This window comes from Pseudophryne corroboree, chromosome 3, assembly GCF_028390025.1.
Source record: "Pseudophryne corroboree isolate aPseCor3 chromosome 3, aPseCor3.hap2, whole genome shotgun sequence".
Lineage (NCBI taxonomy): Eukaryota > Metazoa > Chordata > Amphibia > Anura > Myobatrachidae > Pseudophryne > Pseudophryne corroboree.
Genome location: NC_086446.1, coordinates 710,395,377 through 710,417,504, shown reverse-complemented (window position 1 = coordinate 710,417,504; position 22,128 = coordinate 710,395,377). Strand labels below are relative to the sequence as shown.

Genomic DNA, 22,128 nt, shown 5'->3' with positions numbered 1-22,128 from the left:
CCGCCATTTTCACACGTGCATTGAGATTGATAGGGAGAGGACGTGGCTGGCGTCCTCTCCATTAGAATAGATTAGAAGAGAGAGAGAGAGAGAGAGATTGTGCAGACAGAGTTTACCACAGTGACCAGTGCAGTTGTTGTTAAGTTAACTTTTATTTAATATATCCGTTCTCTGCTATATCCGTTCTCTGCCTGAAAAAAACGATACACAGCAGTCACACAGTGTGACTCAGTCTGTGTGCACTCAGCTCAGCCCAGTGTGCTGCACATCAATGTATAAAAGCTTATAATAATTGTGGGGGAGACTGGGGAGCACTGCAGGTTGTTATAGCAGGAGCCAGGAGTACATAATATTATATTAATTTAAAATTAAACAGTGCACACTTTTGCTGCAGGAGTGCCACTGCCAGTGTGACTAGTGGTGACCAGTGCCTGACCACCAGTATAGTAGTATATTGTTGTATACTATCTCTTTATCAACCAGTCTATATTAGCAGCAGACACAGTACAGTGCGGTAGTTCACGGCTGTGGCTACCTCTGTGTCGGCAGTCGGCAGGCAGTCCGTCCATCCATAATTGTATTATAATATATACCACCTAACCGTGGTTTTTTTTTCATTCTTTATACCGTCATAGTGTCATACTAGTTGTTACGAGTATACTACTATCTCTTTATCAACCAGTGTACAGTGCGGTAGTTCACGGCTGTGGCTACCTCTGTGTCGGCAGTCGGCAGGCAGTCCGTCCATCCATAATTGTATTATAATATATACCACCTAACCGTGGTTTTTTTTTCATTCTTTATACCGTCATAGTCAGTCATACTAGTTGTTACGAGTATACTACTATCTCTTTATCAACCAGTGTACAGTGCGGTAGTTCACGGCTGTGGCTACCTCTGTGTCGGCACTCGGCAGGCAGTCCGTCCATCCATAATTGTATTATAATATATACCACCTAACCGTGGTTTTTTTTTTCATTCTTTATACCGTCATAGTGTCATACTAGTTGTTACGAGTATACTACTATCTCTTTATCAACCAGTGTACAGTGCGGTAGTTCACGGCTGTGGCTACCTCTGTGTCGGCAGTCGGCAGGCAGTCCGTCCATCCATAATTGTATTATAATATATACCACCTAACCGTGGTTTTTTTTTCATTCTTTATACCGTCATAGTGTCATACTAGTTGTTACGAGTATACTACTATCTCTTTATCAACCAGTGTACAGTGCGGTAGTTCACGGCTGTGGCTACCTCTGTGTCGGAACTCGGCAGGCAGTCCGTCCATCCATAATTGTATTACAATATATACCACCTAACCGTGGTTTTTTTTTCATTCTTTATACCGTCATAGTCAGTCATACTAGTTGTTACGAGTATACTACTATCTCTTTATCAACCAGTGTACAGTGCGGTAGTTCACGGCTGTGGCTACCTCTGTGTCGGAACTCGGCAGGCAGTCCGTCCATCCATAATTGTATTATTATAATATATACCACCTAACCGTGGTTTTTTTTTCATTCTTTATACCGTCATAGTGTCATACTAGTTGTTACGAGTATACTACTATCTCTTTATCAACCAGTGTACAGTGCGGTAGTTCACGGCTGTGGCTACCTCTGTGTCGGCAGTCGGCAGGCAGTCCGTCCATCCATAATTGTATTATAATATATACCACCTAACCGTGGTTTTTTTTTCATTCTTTATACCGTCATAGTCAGTCATACTAGTTGTTACGAGTATACTACTATCTCTTTATCAACCAGTGTACAGTGCGGTAGTTCACGGCTGTGGCTACCTCTGTGTCGGAACTCGGCAGGCAGTCCGTCCATCCATAATTGTATTACAATATATACCACCTAACCGTGGTTTTTTTTTCATTCTTTATACCGTCATAGTCAGTCATACTAGTTGTTACGAGTATACTACTATCTCTTTATCAACCAGTGTACAGTGCGGTAGTTCACGGCTGTGGCTACCTCTGTGTCGGCACTCGGCAGGCAGTCCGTCCATCCATAATTGTATTACAATATATACCACCTAACCGTGGTTTTTTTATACCACCTAACCGTGGCAGTCCGTCCATAATTGTATACTAGTATCCAATCCATCCATCTCCATTGTTTACCTGAGGTGCCTTTTAGTTCTGCCTATAAAATATGGAGAACAAAAAAGTTGAGGTTCCAAAATTAGGGAAAGATCAAGATCCACTTCCACCTCGTGCTGAAGCTGCTGCCACTAGTCATGGCCGAGACGATGAAATGCCAGCAACGTCGTCTGCCAAGGCCGATGCCCAATGTCATAGTACAGAGCATGTCAAATCCAAAACACCAAATATCAGAAAAAAAAGGACTCCAAAACCTAAAATAAAATTGTCGGAGGAGAAGCGTAAACTTGCCAATATGCCATTTACCACACGGAGTGGCAAGGAACGGCTGAGGCCCTGGCCTATGTTCATGGCTAGTGGTTCAGCTTCACATGAGGATGGAAGCACTCAGCCTCTCGCTAGAAAACTGAAAAGACTCAAGCTGGCAAAAGCACCGCAAAGAACTGTGCGTTCTTTGAAATCCCAAATCCACAAGGAGAGTCCAATTGTGTCGGTTGCGATGCCTGACCTTCCCAACACTGGACGTGAAGAGCATGCGCCTTCCACTATTTGCATGCCCCCTGCAAGTGCTGGAAGGAGCACCCGCAGTCCAGTTCCTGATAGTCAGATTGAAGATGTCAGTGTTGAAGTACACCAGGATGAGGAGGATATGGGTGTTGCTGGCGCTGGGGAGGAAATTGACCAGAAGGATTCTGATGGTGAGGTGGTTTGTTTAAGTCAGGCACCCGGGGAGACACCTGTTGTCCGTGGGAGGAATATGGCCGTTGACATGCCAGGTGAAAATACCAAAAAAATCAGCTCTTCGGTGTGGAGGTATTTCACCAGAAATGCGGACAACAGGTGTCAAGCCGTGTGTTCCCTTTGTCAAGCTGTAATAAGTAGGGGTAAGGACGTTAACCACCTCGGAACATCCTCCCTTATACGTCACCTGCAGCGCATTCATAATAAGTCAGTGACAAGTTCAAAAACTTTGGGTGACAGCGGAAGCAGTCCACTGACCAGTAAATCCCTTCCTCTTGTAACCAAGCTCACGCAAACCACCCCACCAACTCCCTCAGTGTCAATTTCCTCCTTCCCCAGGAATGCCAATAGTCCTGCAGGCCATGTCACTGGCAAGTCTGACGAGTCCTCTCCTGCCTGGGATTCCTCCGATGCATCCTTGCGTGTAACGCCTACTGCTGCTGGCGCTGCTGTTGTTGCCGCTGGGAGTCGATGGTCATCCCAGAGGGGAAGTCGTAAGCCCACTTGTACTACTTCCAGTAAGCAATTGACTGTTCAACAGTCCTTTGCGAGGAAGATGAAATATCACAGCAGTCATCCTACTGCAAAGCGGATAACTGAGTCCTTGACAACTATGTTGGTGTTAGACGTGCGTCCGGTATCCGCCGTTAGTTCACAGGGAACTAGACAATTTATTGAGGCAGTGTGCCCCCGTTACCAAATACCATCTAGGTTCCACTTCTCTAGGCAGGCGATACCGAGAATGTACACGGACGTCAGAAAAAGACTCACCAGTGTCCTAAAAAATGCAGTTGTACCCAATGTCCACTTAACCACGGACATGTGGACAAGTGGAGCAGGGCAGGGTCAGGACTATATGACTGTGACAGCCCACTGGGTAGATGTATGGACTCCCGCCGCAAGAACAGCAGCGGCGGCACCAGTAGCAGCATCTCGCAAACGCCAACTCTTTCCTAGGCAGGCTACGCTTTGTATCACCGCTTTCCAGAATACGCACACAGCTGAAAACCTCTTACGGCAACTGAGGAAGATCATCGCGGAATGGCTTACCCCAATTGGACTCTCCTGTGGATTTGTGGCATCGGACAACGCCAGCAATATTGTGTGTGCATTAAATATGGGCAAATTCCAGCACGTCCCATGTTTTGCACATACCTTGAATTTGGTGGTGCAGAATTTTTTAAAAAACGACAGGGGCGTGCAAGAGATGCTGTCGGTGGCCAGAAAAATTGCGGGACACTTTCGGCGTACAGGCACCACGTACAGAAGACTGGAGCACCACCAAAAACTACTGAACCTGCCCTGCCATCATCTGAAGCAAGAAGTGGTAACGAGGTGGAATTCAACCCTCTATATGCTTCAGAGGTTGGAGGAGCAGCAAAAGGCCATTCAAGCCTATACAATTGAGCACGATATAGGAGATGGAATGCACCTGTCTCAAGTGCAGTGGAGAATGATTTCAACGTTGTGCAAGGTTCTGATGCCCTTTGAACTTGCCACACGTGAAGTCAGTTCAGACACTGCCAGCCTGAGTCAGGTCATTCCCCTCATCAGGCTTTTGCAGAAGAAGCTGGAGGCATTGAAGAAGGAGCTAACACGGAGCGATTCCGCTAGGCATGTGGGACTTGTGGATGCAGCCCTTAATTCGCTTAACAAGGATTCACGGGTGGTCAATCTGTTGAAATCAGAGCACTACATTTTGGCCACCGTGCTCGATCCTAGATTTAAAGCCTACCTTGGATCTCTCTTTCCGGCAGACACAGGTCTGCTGGGGTTGAAAGACCTGCTGGTGACAAAATTGTCAAGTCAAGCGGAACGCGACCTGTCAACATCTCCTCCTTCACATTCTCCCGCAACTGGGGGTGCGAGGAAAAGGCTCAGAATTCCGAGCCCACCCGCTGGCGGTGATGCAGGGCAGTCTGGAGCGACTGCTGATGCTGACATCTGGTCCGGACTGAAGGACCTGACAACGATTACGGACATGTCGTCTACTGTCACTGCATATGATTCTCTCAACATTGATAGAATGGTGGAGGATTATATGAGTGACCGCATCCAAGTAGGCACGTCACACAGTCCGTACTTATACTGGCAGGAAAAAGAGGCAATTTGGAGGCCCTTGCACAAACTGGCTTTATTCTACCTAAGTTGCCCTCCCACAAGTGTGTACTCCGAAAGAGTGTTTAGTGCCGCCGCTCACCTTGTCAGCAATCGGCGTACGAGGTTACATCCAGAAAATGTGGAGAAGATGATGTTCATTAAAATGAATTATAATCAATTCCTCCGCGGAGACATTGACCAGCAGCAATTGCCTCCACAAAGTACACAGGGAGCTGAGATGGTGGATTCCAGTGGGGACGAATTGATAATCTGTGAGGAGGGGGATGTACACGGTGATATATCGGAGGGTGAAGATGAGGTGGACATCTTGCCTCTATAGAGCCAGTTTGTGCAAGGAGAGATTAATTGCTTCTTTTTTGGGGGGGGTCCAAACCAACCCGTCATATCAGTCACAGTCGTGTGGCAGACCCTGTCACTGAAATGATGGGTTGGTTAAAGTGTGCATGTCCTGTTTTGTTTATACAACATAAGGGTGGGTGGGAGGGCCCAAGGATAATTCCATCTTGCACCTCTTTTTTCTTTTCTTTTTCTTTGCATCATGTGCTGATTGGGGAGGGTTTTTTGGAAGGGACATCCTGCGTGACACTGCAGTGCCACTCCTAGATGGGCCCGGTGTTTGTGTCGGCCACTAGGGTCGCTAATCTTACTCACACAGCTACCTCATTGCGCCTCTTTTTTTCTTTGCGTCATGTGCTGTTTGGGGAGGGTTTTTTGGAAGGGACATCCTGCGTGACACTGCAGTGCCACTCCTAGATGGGCCCGGTGTTTGTGTCGGCCACTAGGGTCGCTAATCTTACTCACACAGTCAGCTACCTCATTGCGCCTCTTTTTTTCTTTGCGTCATGTGCTGTTTGGGGAGGGTTTTTTGGAAGGGCCATCCTGCGTGACACTGCAGTGCCACTCCTAGATGGGCCCGGTGTTTGTGTCGGCCACTAGGGTCGCTAATCTTACTCACACAGCTACCTCATTGCGCCTCTTTTTTTCTTTGCGTCATGTGCTGTTTGGGGAGGGTTTTTTGGAAGGGCCATCCTGCGTGACACTGCAGTGCCACTCCTAGATGGGCCCGGTGTTTGTGTCGGCCACTAGGGTCGCTAATCTTACTCACACAGCTACCTCATTGCGCCTCTTTTTTTCTTTGCGTCATGTGCTGTTTGGGGAGGGTTTTTTGGAAGGGACATCCTGCGTGACACTGCAGTGCCACTCCTAGATGGGCCCGGTGTTTGTGTCGGCCACTAGGGTCGCTTATCTTACTCACACAGCGACCTCGGTGCAAATTTTAGGACTAAAAATAATATTGTGAGGTGTGAGGTATTCAGAATAGACTGAAAATGAGTGTAAATTATGGTTTTTGAGGTTAATAATACTTTGGGATCAAAATGACCCCCAAATTCTATGATTTAAGCTGTTTTTTAGTGTTTTTGGAAAAAAACACCCGAATCCAAAACACACCCGAATCCGACAAAAATAATTCGGTGAGGTTTTGCCAAAACGCGTTCGAACCCAAAACACGGCCGCGGAACCGAACCCAAAACCAAATCACAAAACCCGAAAAATTTCAGGCGCTCATCTCTAACGGCCGCCCTCAGGGATCCAGCTGATAGGAGACTGGAAACTACCCTAAAAAGTATATACACACATACTGGTGTTATACTGCGACCAGCCATCGCCTCAGCCTGGATGTGCAGTGCTGGGGTCGTCTGGTTGGATTCCCTGACTGAAAATATTGATACCCTGGATAGGGACAGTATTTTATTGACTATAGAGCAATTAAAGGATGCTTTCCTTTATATGCGAGATGCTCAGAGAGATATTTGCACTCTGGCATCGAGAGTAAATGCGATGTCCATATCTGCCAGAAGGAGTTTATGGACGCGACAGTGGTCAGGTGATGCGGATTCCAAACGACATATGGAAGTATTGCCGTATAAAGGGGAGGAATTATTTGGCGTCGGTCTATCGGATCTGGTGGCCACGGCAACTGCCGGAAAATCCACCTTTTTACCTCAGACCCCCTCCCAACAGAAAAAGACACCGTCTTTTCAGCCGCAGTCCTTTCGGTCCTATAAGAACAAGCGGACAAAAGGACAGTCATATCTGCCTCGGGGCAGAGGAAGGGGTAAGAGAGGGCAGCAAGCAGCCCCTGCCCAGGAACAGAAGCCCTCTCAGGGTTCTGCAAAGCCCTCAGCATGACGCTGGGGCCTTACAAGCGGACTCAGGAGCGGTGGGGGGTCGACTCAAGAATTTCAGCGCACAGTGGGCTTGCTCACAGGTGGACCCCTGGATCCTGCAGGTAGTATCTCAGGGTTACAGGTTGGAATTCGAGAAGTCTCCCCCTCGCAGGTTCCTAAAGTCTGCTTTGCCAACGTCTCCCTCAGACAGGGCGACGGTATTGGAAGCCATTCACAAGCTGTTTTCTCAGCAGGTGATAGTCAAGGTACCCCTCCTACAACAGGGAAAGGGGTATTACTCCACGCTATTTGTGGTACCGAAGCCGGACGGCTCGGTAAGACCTATTCTAAATCTGAAATCTTTGAACCTGTACATACAAAAATTCAAGTTCAAGATGGAGTCACTCAGAGCAGTGATAGCGAATCTGGAAGAAGGGGACTTTATGGTGTCCCTGGACATAAAGGATGCTTACCTGCATGTCCCAATTTGCCCTTCACATCAAGGGTACCTCAGGTTCGTGGTGCAAAACTGTCATTATCAGTTTCAGACGCTGCCGTTTGGATTGTCCACGGCACCTCGGGTCTTTACCGAGGTAATGGCCGAAATGATGATTCTTCTGCGAAGAAGAGGCGTATTAATTATCCCTTACTTGGACGATCTCCTGATAAGGGCAAGGTCCAGAGAACAGCTGGAGGACGGAGTAGCACTAACCCGACTAGTGCTGCAACAACACGGGTGGATTCTGAATTTTCCAAAATCTCAGTTGACCCCGACGACACGTCTGCTGTTCCTGGGAATGATTCTGGACACGGTTCAGAAAAAGGTGTTTCTTCCGGAGGAGAAAGCCAGGGAGTTATCCGAACTTGTCAGGAACCTCCTAAAACCAGGGAAAGTGTCTGTGCATCAATGCACAAGAGTCCTGGGAAAGATGGTGGCTTCTTACGAAGCGATTCCATTCGGCCGATTCCACGCACAAACTTTTCAGTGGGATCTGCTGGACAAATGGTCCGGATCACATCTGCAGATGCATCAGCGGATAACCTTATCGCCACGGACAAGGGTGTCTCTTCTGTGGTGGTTGCAGAGTGCTCATCTGTTAGAGGGCCGCAGATTCGGCATACAGGACTGGGTCCTGGTGACCACGGATGCCAGTCTGAGAGGCTGGGGAGCGGTCACACAGGGAAGAAACTTCCAGGGAGTATGGTCAAGCCTGGAGATGTCTCTTCACATAAATATACTGGAGCTAAGAGCGATTTACAATGCTCTAAGTCTGGCAAAACCCCTGCTTCAGGGTCAGCCGGTGTTGATCCAGTCGGACAACATCACGGCAGTCGCCCACGTAAACAGACAGGGCGGCACAAGAAGCAGGACAGCAATGGCAGAAGCTGCAAGGATTCTTCGCTGGGCGGAAGATCATGTGATAGCACTGTCAGCAGTATTCATTCCGGGAGTGGACAACTGGGAAGCAGACTTCCTCAGCAGACACGATCTACACCTGGGAGAGTGGGGACTTCATCCAGAAGTCTTCCACATGATTGTGAACCGTTGGGAAAAACCAATGGTGGATATGATGGCGTCCCGCCTCAACAAAAAACTTGACAGGTATTGCGCCAGGTCAAGAGACCCTCAGGCAATAGCTGTGGACGCTCTGGTAACACCGTGGGTGTTCCAGTCAGTGTATGTGTTCCCTCCTCTGCCTCTCATACCAAAAGTACTGAGAATTATACGGCAAAAGGGAGTAAGAACGATACTAGTGGCTCCGGATTGGCCAAGAAGAACTTGGTACCCGGAACTTCAAGAGATGCTCACGGAGGATCCGTGGCCTCTACCTCTAAGACGGGACCTGCTTCAGCAGGGACCGTGTCTATTCCAAGACTTACCGCGGCTGCGTTTGACGGCATGGCGGTTGAACGCCGAATTCTAAGGGAAAAAGGCATTCCGGAAGAGGTCATTCCTACACTGGTAAAAGCCAGGAAGGAGGTGACTGCACAACATTATCACCGCATTTGGAGGAAATATGTTGCGTGGTGTGAGGCCAGGAAGGCCCCCACGGAGGAATTTCAACTGGGTCGATTCCTACATTTCCTGCAAACAGGATTGTCTATGGGCCTCAAATTGGGGTCCATTAAGGTTCAAATTTCGGCCCTGTCGATTTTCTTCCAGAAAGAATTGGCTTCAGTTCCTGAAGTCCAGACTTTTGTAAAAGGAGTACTACATATACAGCCCCCGGTTGTGCCCCCAGTGGCACCGTGGGATCTTAATGTAGTCTTGGATTTTCTCAAATCCCATTTGTTTGAGCCGCTCAAATCGGTGGAGTTGAAGTATCTTACATGGAAAGTAACCATGCTACTGGCCCTGGCTTCAGCCAGGAGAGTATCAGAATTGGCGGCTTTATCATATAAGAGCCCATATCTGATTTTCCATACGGACAGGGCAGAACTGCGGACGCGTCCTCATTTTCTGCCTAAGGTGGTGTCAGCGTTTCACCTGAACCAGCCTATTGTGGTGCCTGCGGCTACTAACGATTTGGAGGATTCCAAGTTGTTGGACGTGGTCCGGGCATTGAAAATATATATTTCAAGAACGGCGGGAGTCAGAAAGTCTGACTCACTGTTTATATTGTATGCACCCAACAAGATGGGTGCTCCTGCTTCTAAGCAGACGATTGCTCGTTGGATTTGTAGCACAATTCAACTTGCACATTCTGTGGCAGGCTTGCCACAACCTAAATCTGTCAAGGCCCATTCCACAAGGAAAGTGGGCTCATCCTGGGCGGCTGCCCGGGGGGTCTCGGCATTACAACTCTGCCGAGCTGCTACTTGGTCAGGGGCAAACACGTTTGCAAAATTCTACAAATTTGATACCCTGGCTGAGGAGGACCTTGAGTTCTCTCATTCGGTGCTGCAGAGTCATCCGCACTCTCCCGCCCGTTTGGGAGCTTTGGTATAATCCCCATGGTCCTGACGGAGTCCCCAGCATCCACTTAGGACGTTAGAGAAAATAAGAATTTACTTACCGATAATTCTATTTCTCGTAGTCCGTAGTGGATGCTGGGCGCCCATCCCAAGTGCGGATTGTCTGCAATACTTGTACATAGTTATTGTTACAAACAAATTCGGGTTGTTATTGTTGTGAGCCGTTTTTTCAGAGGCTCCTACGTTTGTCATACTGTTAACTGGGTTCAGATCACAAGTTATACGGTGTGATTGGTGTGGCTGGTATGAGTCTTACCCGGGATTCAATATCCTTCCTTATTGTGTACGCTCGTCCGGGCACAGTATCCTAACTGAGGCTTGGAGGAGGGTCATAGGGGGAGGAGCCAGTACACACCACCTAATCCTAAAGCTTTATTTTTGTGCCCTGTCTCCTGCGGAGCCGCTATTCCCCATGGTCCTGACGGAGTCCCCAGCATCCACTACGGACTACGAGAAATAGAATTATCGGTAAGTAAATTCTTATTTTCAACCTCAGATACTATGTTACTATGTTACTACAATATGTAATATGGGGGAGATATGGGCTTTAGATACCGCATCTGTGTAAAATTTTATTTTTTTCGGGACACGGTTTCAGTTATTACCCGGTGATTAACAGACAATAACTATTAAAGTTGCCAAACATATGGGCACTGTGTCTTGAAAGACGTGAGTTGGAATAAATATCCCAATCACTCATTTGCTTCCATATCCCAGAAAACAAACAACAATTGTCGTTCTTGGCTAAATGTGTTTGAATTAAACAACTTGGGGGGGATGTAATAGGATGTGAAAATCAGAATGTCCGAGATTTTGTGCTAGTTTGCTGTGCTGTTTTTTTTAAGTGGCAATCATTTACATGGCAAAATTAAACTGATTTTCCATGTAAATGATTGCCACTTTAAAAAAAACAGGAGAACTCTCACAAAATCTCTCACTTTCTGATTCTCACACCCTATTACATCCCTTCCTTGTCTGAGAGATAGTTTTTGGCCATTTCCTGGGTTTGGGAGCAAATTGCTGATTGTCATTTGCTCCTATCCATTACCAAATGGTTATGACAATCAACCAACTAGTTGGATGGAAGTTGGTATAATGTATGGCCAGCTTTAAGGGGGCAAACTGTTTGAAACATAAGACTCCCCTATGTGCGTGGGCCAGTATGGGGGAGACATGGGCATAACGTACCCTTCTCCCATCTATGGAAAATATTTATTTTCCAAAGCGCTGGGGGATATTTGCTGGTGATTACAGGTGATCACCAGACAACTGCTGCTTAGAGGGACACATAATTTGAAAGAGGGATCCTCCTCTTTCTAAGGTGGGTGGCGCTTAATTATTTGTAGCTAGTTTAGGAAGATCTCCCCCCCCCCCCTTTCTCATACACAGGCAGCATTATTTTTGTGCAGTGCATTGGTAATGTCTATTCATCAGTTTATCACCAGATATTAACATTTATGTAGGCACACTACGCCTGATTTGGATTTGGAAGCAAGACATAAAAAGCACGTAAGTTTGTATCTTGAACAAACCATTTTGCAATGCAAAGGAAGGAAATACATTTATAATGTTTCTGTACAGGATAAATACTGGCTAAGTTTGTATGTAGACCACAAATATTATATGTCACGACCCCAGGGGTTGCTGGTAATGTCAGTCCCTGTTTTCCTACCTGTCAGGCTGTTTGTGAGGGTCCAGCATTCTCTGACTGTCCAGCGGGCGTGCTGTTCACACGGCCGCAGTAGTCACATCGGTTGGGGCTAGGTCCTCTGTGGGCGATGCTCCTGCCGAACCAGCAGCATGGACGATGCCATCATGCCTAGTGTCAGCTGACCAGTCTCTGACCAATTCAATGCAGCCTGAGTGTCAGCTGACGCTTCCAGCCAATCCCGTATCACCCAGGGGTATTAAGCTTCCTTCCCTCCAAGGCTCTGGTTGCCAGTGCCATAAGTCACACAGCTCTGTGTGTGAGCTTTAAAGCTGCACTTCTTTGGGTATTCTACTACTGCACAGTACCTGTGTTCTCTGATTTTCTCAATTTGCAATTCCATCTGCATTTCCACGGGATCATTATGAGTGTCATCATTCCAGTCCCAGCCCGGTCAGCACTCCAGTGTCATCACTACGATCCCATTTAATAACACCATCGGTTCCACTCTGATACTGCAGTCGCCATCGGTTCCACTCCGATATTGCAGTCACCATCGGTTCCAGTCCAATATTGCAGTAACCATCAGTTCCAATCTGATATTACAGTCACCATTGGTTCCAGTCTGATAATGCAGTCACCATCGGTTCCACTCCGATATTACAGTCACCATTGGTTCCAGTCTAATATCACAAATATCAGCAGTCCCAGTCTCTTGTGTTAGCTCAGGTGACCCAGTCAGGGGGCCACGACCGGCCTGTCAGGTGCAGCGAAAACCAAATTCCCTGGAGAAGACCACCGGTGGGGTAAAATCCACGCCCCTGCTCTGGGTCTAGTAAGTGCCTGGCACTAGTTCTGGAACTCATTCTGACATTCCTCAAGTCCAGATCTAACTCACAACTGATATGAGAAGGAACTACATGAAACCTCCTAGCTTCCAGCACAACATTACTCCAGCCACAGACAGCACTGACACAGGTCCGGAGACATCTACATACCAAATCCAGAAATTAAATAGCTTTATATTTACAATGCAATTTAGATTTCAGTTTGGACATACCCCAGCCAAATCTAAACTAAATTTTTCTGCACGTTACATCTGCCCCATCTGCAATACTACATGGTTTTGCCTAGTTACTTGCTTTTTTGGTTTGCTTCCACGTCTGAATAACCCCACTGTTTGAAATAGGGGAATCCCGTCTTTCAAATGAGACTACCCCCTTCTTTCTATGTTATATGTTGGTGGCGATAGAGGGACTTAGACTGCTCCCACCAAAATTTTCAAATACAAAATTCAAATGTAAACCGGAAATGGGAACTTTTAGCAATATTTTTACAAATCATCATTTACTAAATGACACCTATACACTAATGTTCCTGTATCTTATTTGGGGCAGATGTATTAAGCCTGGAGAAGTGATAAAGCAGTGATAAGTGCAAGGTGATAACGCACCAGCCAGTCAGCTCCTCGCTGTCAATTTACATATTGGAGCTGATTGGCTGGTGCGTTATCACCTTGCACTTATCACTGCTTTATCACTTCTCCGAGCTTAATACACCTGCCCCAATCTATTTTATGTAAAAATAAATTTAAACAAACATTCTTCCACAATCTTGCATAAAATCTCCTTACCTTGCCTGTAAGTGGAACACCTTTATAGTACGAACGTCTAAAGTCCCCAATAAATCTAATCTGTCGGTAATTCCCAAGGTAGAGGTTGGCTGATGCTTTCTCATTGTGACCTATACAAAAGAGAGATTTTTAAAACAATTTACTGTATCAAATAGATTTTGAACACCAGTCAGCTTCATATTCACTTTAAGCATGGTGGGCCTGACTCTGATGTGGTTGGGATTGCAGCTGTGCAATACCGTACCACAAATATTCAAATGTAGCAGGAGGAGTCTGTAGGAAATAGATGCCTCCTACATCCATATGCGAGATCTGAGTGCTGTGTTTAAGGACACAGTATTGGATCACCATCGCAACCATCAGTTGCAGCTCACGATGGTGGCAGCCCTCGGCCAGTCTACGTAAGCCGATGCTTACTCAGACTGGCTGCCAAAACCGGTCAGCCGGGTCCAGGAAGTCTGCATCCAACGATACAGACCCTAAGTCCGGCACATCTGCAAAACATTTTTGTAAAATGGACCTGGTTTCAACCCGTGCTCTGCTCCCTAAACGACACAGCATGTCAATCACGCTGCAGATAAGGAGGGGGGGGGGGGGGTGCTGTGAGCGAAGGTCCCGAACCCTCTTCTCTGGTCTTTTGAGTATGACCAAAGGACAGTGCATACAGAATGATACAAGTTTTGGCTTTCAGTTCCTCAACGGAAACACTGCAGATGAGCTTTCGAAACACACCAAGATTTATTTTTATATCACCTCTGAGGTGACAGAAATATTTTTTTTGCCACAACTTTCAATCAAATGGCTTTTTCTCCAAGAAAACTAAACAAAAAGTAAAAATCTTAATTTGTTACTGTTAAAACAAAGGTCTCCACAATGGCCTTAATTCAAGGTTGATTGCAAAATAACAATTTCCTCTAATGCGCAAAACCATGAGCACTGCAGGAGGGGGGGGGGGATAGATATAACATCATCAGCGGGTTAGATTTGGCTGGGTTATATTGTTTCTGTAAAAATATATGTGTGCATGTGTGCACCGTGCTTATATCTTTTGGGTAAGCAGCTCAATAAACGATAAATAACTACAATAAAGGAAATGAGCGCTAAGTGTGTCTAGTAGAAATAAAAACGAAATAATAAAAAATTAATATGAATAGTGGCACCTGAAAAAGAGATAATGATTAAAATAAATGTTTACACTCCTTTTGGAATAAGTATGTTGTATGTGGATCCGCAGCTCTGGCTGCACCGTGGAGATCTAACTGACCCTATCCTACCTTCAGAGTCCGGGCCATAGGCTCCACTGTTCTGCTTTCCAGAGTGTGCTGACTTGATGCTTCCCTGCCGGACAGCTCCGGATGACTTCACTTGGGAGCGGCGGTGGTTTGTAGCTGATGGCGGCTGTTGATGGTAAGTGCGCCGCTGGTCAGAGTCTGATTGCGGGTCCACATAAAGCCTTCAATGCGTTTAATGCATCTGATGCACTTTTTTAAGGATAGCTTGTAGCTCAAATAATTGTCTTTTTTATAGCTAAAAATCTTTATTGATAGGACTGGAAATAACCGGAAGTGTTTAAAAAAGGTGGGAACCTCATGTTTTTAGGAACTCCATTTTATTCTACATACAGTGTATGGAAAAAAATCCTTTCAATTCTATAAAGGTGCCACTATGTCTGTAAATAATAAAAAAATATAATTTTTTTTTAAAGAAAAAAATTATATATTTAATATAAATGACGGAAAAAGGGGTATAAAAAGCTAAAGTGTTTTTTATAAAAGATAATTTTATAAAAAAGCATTCAATTCAAAGTCAATGTTGAGACCTTTTGGTTCTAATGTTTGTAATTTGAAAATCAACTGTGATTCACATTTTTTTTAGTTCTTTTATGTAGTCTCCCCCTCTCCAATTTTGGTTAATCTTCTGGATTGCCATGTAGGATAAATGTTCAGGATTTTTCTTGTGTTTCTGCAGAAAGTGATTTGATAAACTGTGTGTTGTAAGACCTTTTTTATGTTGTACACATGTTCTGATAGTCTAGTTTTACATTTTCTCTTTGTTTGTCCCACGTATTGCAATTTACATGGGCATTGTAGAAGATAAATGACGCCTTCCGATTCACAAGTGATATGTTCTTTCACCGAGTATTCCCTTCCAGAGCTGTTTGACATGTTATTGTGTTAATAAATAAATTATGTTATTGTGTTAAAAAATAAATTGTGTTATTGGTTTCCTAGATTGATTATGAATTTTTCTGCAGTTGCTGCAGTTAAAACAGCGGTAGAATCCTTTGTTTTTATTGCCATAGTTGTGTTAGTTGTCTTTGATGGAAGGAAACTCCTTACTAATTCCTGTTTTATATTTTTTGCATGTTTGTATATAATCCTCCCTTTGTCTCATATGTTGTTTTAACTCTTCATCTAGTTGAAGAATATGTTAGTGTTTTTTTAACATGTTTTCTATTAGTCAGTAATTTCTGTTGAATTGCGTAATGAACAACACTTCTTTGTTTTCTTCACTTTGATGTTTTTGTTGATACTTAATTAACTCCTTCCTTTCTAGTTTGCTGGCTTCTTCTATTTGTTTCTTCAATGCATGTTTGTGGTATCCCTTCATGATGAAGTTATTCATTAGAGTTTCACTTTGTTCTTTAAAAAGGTCCTGTTCCATACAATTACGTCTTATGCACCTGAATTGTCAGTATGCACCTGAATTGTCCAGTGGGGATGTTTCTCCCCAATCACTATGATGGTTGCTGGAAATTGGTAGAACGGTATTACCATTCACCTCCTTTATATGGGTTTCTGTATGAATTCTGTTTTCTCTGATGAAGATTTCTAAATCTAGAAAAATTATATTGTGTTTACTAGTAACTGTGTTCCCTCTCTTCTCCATCCCACATAAAGAAGACGTTGTCTATATATCTATGCTATATTTAAAAATTTGCCCTATATTTGTTGTTCGTCCAGACGTACTCATTTTCCCATTTGGAGATGAAGAGGTTAGAATATGAAGGTGCAAATGGTGTCCCCATTGCCATCTTGCACGACTGGAGATAAAATTTATCATTATTTTAGAAATAGTTATGTCTTAATATGAAATTAATGTTGTCCATTGTGAAATTGATATGTTGATTTGGCATATCTGTACTTGATGAAAGATAATGTCGGGTATGATCGCACCCAATTTCAGAAATATTCATAGTCAATCTACAAAACCAATAACATAATTCATTTCAAACAGCTCTGGAAGGGAGTACTCAGTGAAAGAACATATCACTTGTGAATCAGATGGCATCGTTTATCTTCTACAATGCCCATGTTAATTGCAATACGTGAGACAAATGAAGAGAACGTTTAAAACCAGACTATCAGAACATGTGTACAACATAAAAAAGGTCTTACAACACACATCTTATCAAATCACTTTCTACAGAAACACAAGAAAAATCCTGCACATTTATCCTACATGGCAATCCAGAAGATTAACCAAAATTGGAGAAGGGAAGATCACATAAAAGAACTAAAAAATATGTGAATCAAAGTGGATTTTCGAATTACAAACGTTAGAACCAAAAGGTCTCAACATTGACTTTGAATTTAATGCTTTTTTATAAAATTATCTTCATCTTTTTGTACCCCTTTTTTGGTCTTTTATATTAAATATATACATTTTTTTAATAAAATAAATGTTTATATTCTTTTATTATTTGCAGACATATAGCCTAATTCAGACCTGATCGTAGCAGCAATTTCCTCTATTATATTGTTTCTGTGTAGGGTAAATACTGGCTGCTTTATTTTTACACTGCAATTTAGATTTCAGTTTGAACATACCCCACCTAATTCTAACTCTCTCTGCACATTATATCTGCCCCATCTGCAGTGCACATGGTTTTGCCCATTAGAGGAAAATTTTATTTTGCAATCAACCTTGAATTAGAACCTATGTTCCATTATTTAGCTGATAGTGTATGACCATGGAATATTTTACAGAGATGAATTTGGTGATAGATACCTCCTAGCTGAATTGCAATATGCATTATGATTGGCCATGAGGCTCAGTAGAAGCATACTGGGATAAGGATGGCTTCCCAGGATTACATTTCAACTGTGTGAAAGGCATACACTATGCAGAGGCAGATTCTAAAATAAGTACAATCTAGGGCATTGTCTATTTCCATGCAAAAATGATGGAATGGCAAGTGCCTTCTTATTGGCCAGCCATGCCACACATCCCCATTGCAATTATCCTCATCATCTTCAACCTCCTCTTCTTCTTCTTCTTCTTCTTCTTCTTCTTCTTCTTCTGAATAATAATAATAATAATAATAATAATAGTAACAATAATAATCATTATCATACAATTTTATTTATTTGTATAGCGCCTTTCTCCAATAGGACTCAAGGAGTTTTGACAGATTGTTCATCAGATGCAGGTTTGAGATCTGCTGAAAAAATTGGATAAGTGTATATGCATAGATTGGATGTGGAATCTGCAACCGGGTCTACAGTAGGATTGTATAAACAGTGTGATCTGTAGTTGGATCTCCTGGGCATTGGTCAAGTCTATACCAAGCTTAACAGTACAATAATCCCGCAATCTCCACATAACATTAACCCTCTCGACAGTAATTCCATGTAACATTGACCATCCGCAATTCCCTCACAGCACTAACCTACACACATCAAGCTAATAACATTGATGTTTGACACAAACCAGGTCACACAATCCCCTACAACCCCAAACCTGCAGATCTAATTAGAATGAGTAAGTAGTCCAGCAGAATATTAAAAAAAAAATAAGATTTTACTCACCGGTAAATCTATTTCTCGTAGTCCGTAGTGGATGCTGGGGACTCCGTAAGGACCATGGGGAATAGACGGGCTCCGCAGGAGACTGGGCACTCTAAAGAAAGATTTAGTACTATCTGGTGTGCACTGGCTCCTCCCTCTATGCCCCTCCTCCAGACCTCAGTTAAGGAAACTGTGCCCGGAAGAGCTGACATTACAAGGAAAGGATTTTTGGAATCCAGGGTAAGACTCACACCAGCCACACCAATCACACCGTATAACTTGTGATAAACTTACCCAGTTAACAGTATGAACAACAACAGAGCATCAGATAAACCTGATGCAACCATAAAATAACCCTTAGTTAAGCAATAACTATATACAAGTATTGCAGAAGAAGTCCGGACTTGAGACGGGCGCCCAGCATCCACTACGGACTACGAGAAATAGATTTACCGGTGAGTAAAATCTTATTTTCTCTAACGTCCTAGTGGATGCTGGGGACTCCGTAAGGACCATGGGGATTATACCAAAGCCTCCAAACAGGCGGGAGAGTGCGGATGACTCTGCAGCACCGAATAGGCAAGCACAAGGTCCTCCTCAGCCAGGGTATCAAACTTGTAGAATTTTGCAAATGTGTTTGAACCCGACCAAGTCGCAGCTCGGCAAAGCTGTAATGCCGAGACCCCTCGGGCAGCCGCCCAAGAAGAGCCCACCTTCCTCGTGGAATGGGCTTTCACTGATTTTGGATGCGGCAACCCAGCCGCAGAATGAGCCTGCTGAATCGTGTTACAGATCCAGCGAGCAATAGTTTGCTTTGAAGCAGGAGCACCCAGCTTGTTGGATGCATACAGGATAAACAGCGAGTCAGTCTTCCTGACTCCAGCCGTTCTGGTTACATAAATCTTCAAAGCCCGGACTACGTCAAGCAACTTGGAATCCTCCAAGTCACGAGTAGCCGCAGGCACCACAATAGGTTGGTTCAAATGAAAAGATGACACCACCTTTTGCTGAAATTGCGGACGAGTCTGCAATTCTGCCCTGTCCATATGGAAAACCAGATAGGGGCTTTTACATGACAAAGCCGCCAATTCTGACACACGCCTAGCCGAAGCTAAGGCCAACAGCATGACCACTTTCCACGTGAGATACTTTAGCTCCACGGTTTTAATTGGCTCAAACCAGTGGGATTTCAGGAAACTCAACACCACGTTAAGATCCCAAGGTGCCACTAGTGGCACAAAAGGGGGCTGAATATGCAGCACTCCCTTAACAAACGTCTGAACCTGCGGCAGTAAAGCCAGTTCTTTTTGAAAGAAAATGGATAGGGCCGAAATCTGGACCTTTATGGACCCTAATTTTAGGCCCATAGTCACTCCTGACTGTAGGAAGTGCAGGAATCGACCCAGCTGGAATTCCTCTGTAGGGGCCTTCCTGGCCTCACACCAAGCAACACATTTTCGCCATATACGGTGATAATGCTTTGCTGTCACGTCCTTCCTCGCCTTTATCAGCGTAGGAATAACTTCATCTGGAATGCCTTTTTCCGCTAGGATCCGGCGTTCAACCGCCATGCCGTCAAACGCAGCCGCGGTAAGTCTTGGAACAGACAGGGCCCTTGTTGCAACAGGTCCTGTCTGAGAGGCAGAGGCCATGGGTCCTCTGTGAGCATTTCTTGCAGTTCCGGGTACCAAGTCCTTCTTGGCCAATCCGGAACAATGAGTATTGTTCTCACTTCTCTTTTTCTTACGATTCTCAGCACCTTGGGTAAGAAAGGAAGAAGAGGAAACACATAAACCGACTGGAACATCCACGGTGTCACCAGTGCGTCTATAGCTATCGCCTGAGAGTCTCTTGACCTGGCGCAATACCTCTGTAGCTTTTTATTGAGGCGGGATGCCATCATGTCCACCTGTGGCAGTCCCCACCGACCTACAATCTGCGCGAAGACTTCTTGATGAAGTCCCCACTCTCCTGGGTGGAGGTCGTGCCTGCAGGGGAAGTCTGCTTCCCAGTTGTCCACTCCCGGAATGAACACTGCTGACAGTGCGCTTACATGATTCTCCGCCCAGCGAAGAATTCTGGTGGCTTCTACCATCGCCACCCTGCTCCTTGTGCCGCCATGGTGTTTTACATGAGCCACTGCGGTGATATTGTCTGACTGAATCAGAACCGGCAGGGTCTCCGCTTGACTTAGGGCGATGCATATGGCCCTTAATTCCAGGATATTTATGTGAAGGCAAGTCTCCTGACTTGACCTCTGCCCTTGGAATTTGTTTTCCTTGTGTGACTGCCCCCCACCCTTGGAGGCTTGTATCCGTGGTCACCAGGACCCAGTCCTGAGTGCCGAAACTGCGACCTTCGAGAAGGTGAGCACTCTGCAGCCACCACAGGAGAGACACCCTGGCCCTGGGGGATAGGGTGATTAACCGATGCATCTGAAGATGTGATCCGGACCACTTGTCCCGTAAGTCCCATTGGAAGGTCCTCTCATGGAACCTGCCGAAGGGAATGGCATCGTACGATACCACCATCCTTCCCAGGACTCGAGTGCAGTGATGCACTGACACCTGTTTTGGTTTCAATAGATTCCTGACCAGTGTCACAAGCTCCTAAACTCTCTCTATCGGGAGATAAACCCCTTTTCTGGTCTGTGTCTAGGATCATGCCTAGAAGAGTCAGATGAGCTGTAGGAACCAACTGCGACACTGGAATACATAGAATTCAGCCGTGTTGCCGTTACACTTCCAGAGAAAGTGATACGCTGTTTCGCAACTGCTCTCTCAATCTCACTCTTATGAGGAGATCTACCAAAAACGTGATACTAGTGACACCTTGCTTCCGCAGGAGCACCATCATTTCCGCCATCACTTTGGTGAAAACTCTCAGGGCCGCGGAGAGACCAACCGGCCACGTCAGAAATTGGTAATGACAAGTCCGTACCGCAATTCTGAGGTACGCCTGATTAGGTGGATAAATGGGGACACGAAGGTATGCATCCCTTTTGCCCCGAGACACCATAAAATCTCCCCCTTTTTAGGCTTGCAATGACCGCTCTTAGCGATTTCATCTTGCACTTGAACCTTTCCAGGTATATGTTCAGGGATTTTAAATTCAATATGGGTCTGACCGAACCTTCCTGTTTCGGGACTACAACCTGGTGGAATAATAACCCCCTCCTTGTTGAAGGAAGGAAACCTTGACCACCACCTGTTGAAAATACAACTTGTGAATTGCAGTTAACCCTGTTACCCTCTCGCAGGGGGAAGCCGGCAGGGCCGTCAGTGAGGAGGCATCTTCTCCAAATCCAGCTTGTATCCCGGAGACACAACATTTATTGCCCAGGGATCTAATAGGGAGTGAACCCACTTGTGGCTGAACTTACGAAAGCGTGCCCCCACCGGGCCTAGCTCCGCCTGTGGAGCTCCAGCGACATGCGGTGGATTTTTGTAGAGGCCGGGGAGGACTTCTGTTCATGGGAACTAGCTGTGTTGTGCAGCTTCTTTTCTCTGCCCCCGCCTCTGGCAAGAAAGGACGCACCTCTGACTTTCTTGTGTCTTTATTCGAAAGGCTGCATTTGATAATGCCGTGCTTTCCTAGGCTGTGCAGGAATATAAGGCAAAATATCAGAATTACCAACTATAGCTGTGGAGACCAGGTCCGAGAACCCTTCACACAATCCTCAGCCTTCCATATGCCTCTTAAGTCGGCATCATCTGTCCATTGCATATTCTACAGGACACGTCAAGCAGAAATCGACATATCTTTGACTCTAGGACTCAGTATACACATGTCTCCTTGGGTATGTCTTATATATATATACATATCTCTTAAGACAGCATCTTTTTCTATATATACCTATACATATCTATATGTATACTAGGGTCTCAATCTCTGCTGATAAGGTACCTGTCCACGCTGCCACAGCGCTATAAACCCATGCCGAC

The 22,128-nt window shown here is 45.1% G+C and overlaps 1 protein-coding gene and 1 long non-coding RNA gene across 3 annotated transcripts in view; one reads left to right on the top strand and one right to left on the bottom strand.

Annotated features, from left to right (window-relative positions):
• LOC135056667 (alpha-2-macroglobulin-like) overlaps positions 1 to 22,128 on the bottom strand; it is a 502,865-nt gene that overhangs the window by 282,534 nt on the left and 198,203 nt on the right. For both annotated transcript variants that reach the window (XM_063962110.1, XM_063962111.1), the window contains one exon: positions 13,395 to 13,504. In XM_063962110.1, the coding sequence (XP_063818180.1) occupies positions 13,395 to 13,504 (110 nt within the window). The remainder of the gene's footprint in view (positions 1 to 13,394; positions 13,505 to 22,128) is intronic.
• LOC135056668 (uncharacterized) overlaps positions 1 to 22,128 on the top strand; it is a 124,051-nt gene that overhangs the window by 29,893 nt on the left and 72,030 nt on the right. The gene's annotated exons all lie outside the window — the stretch shown is intronic.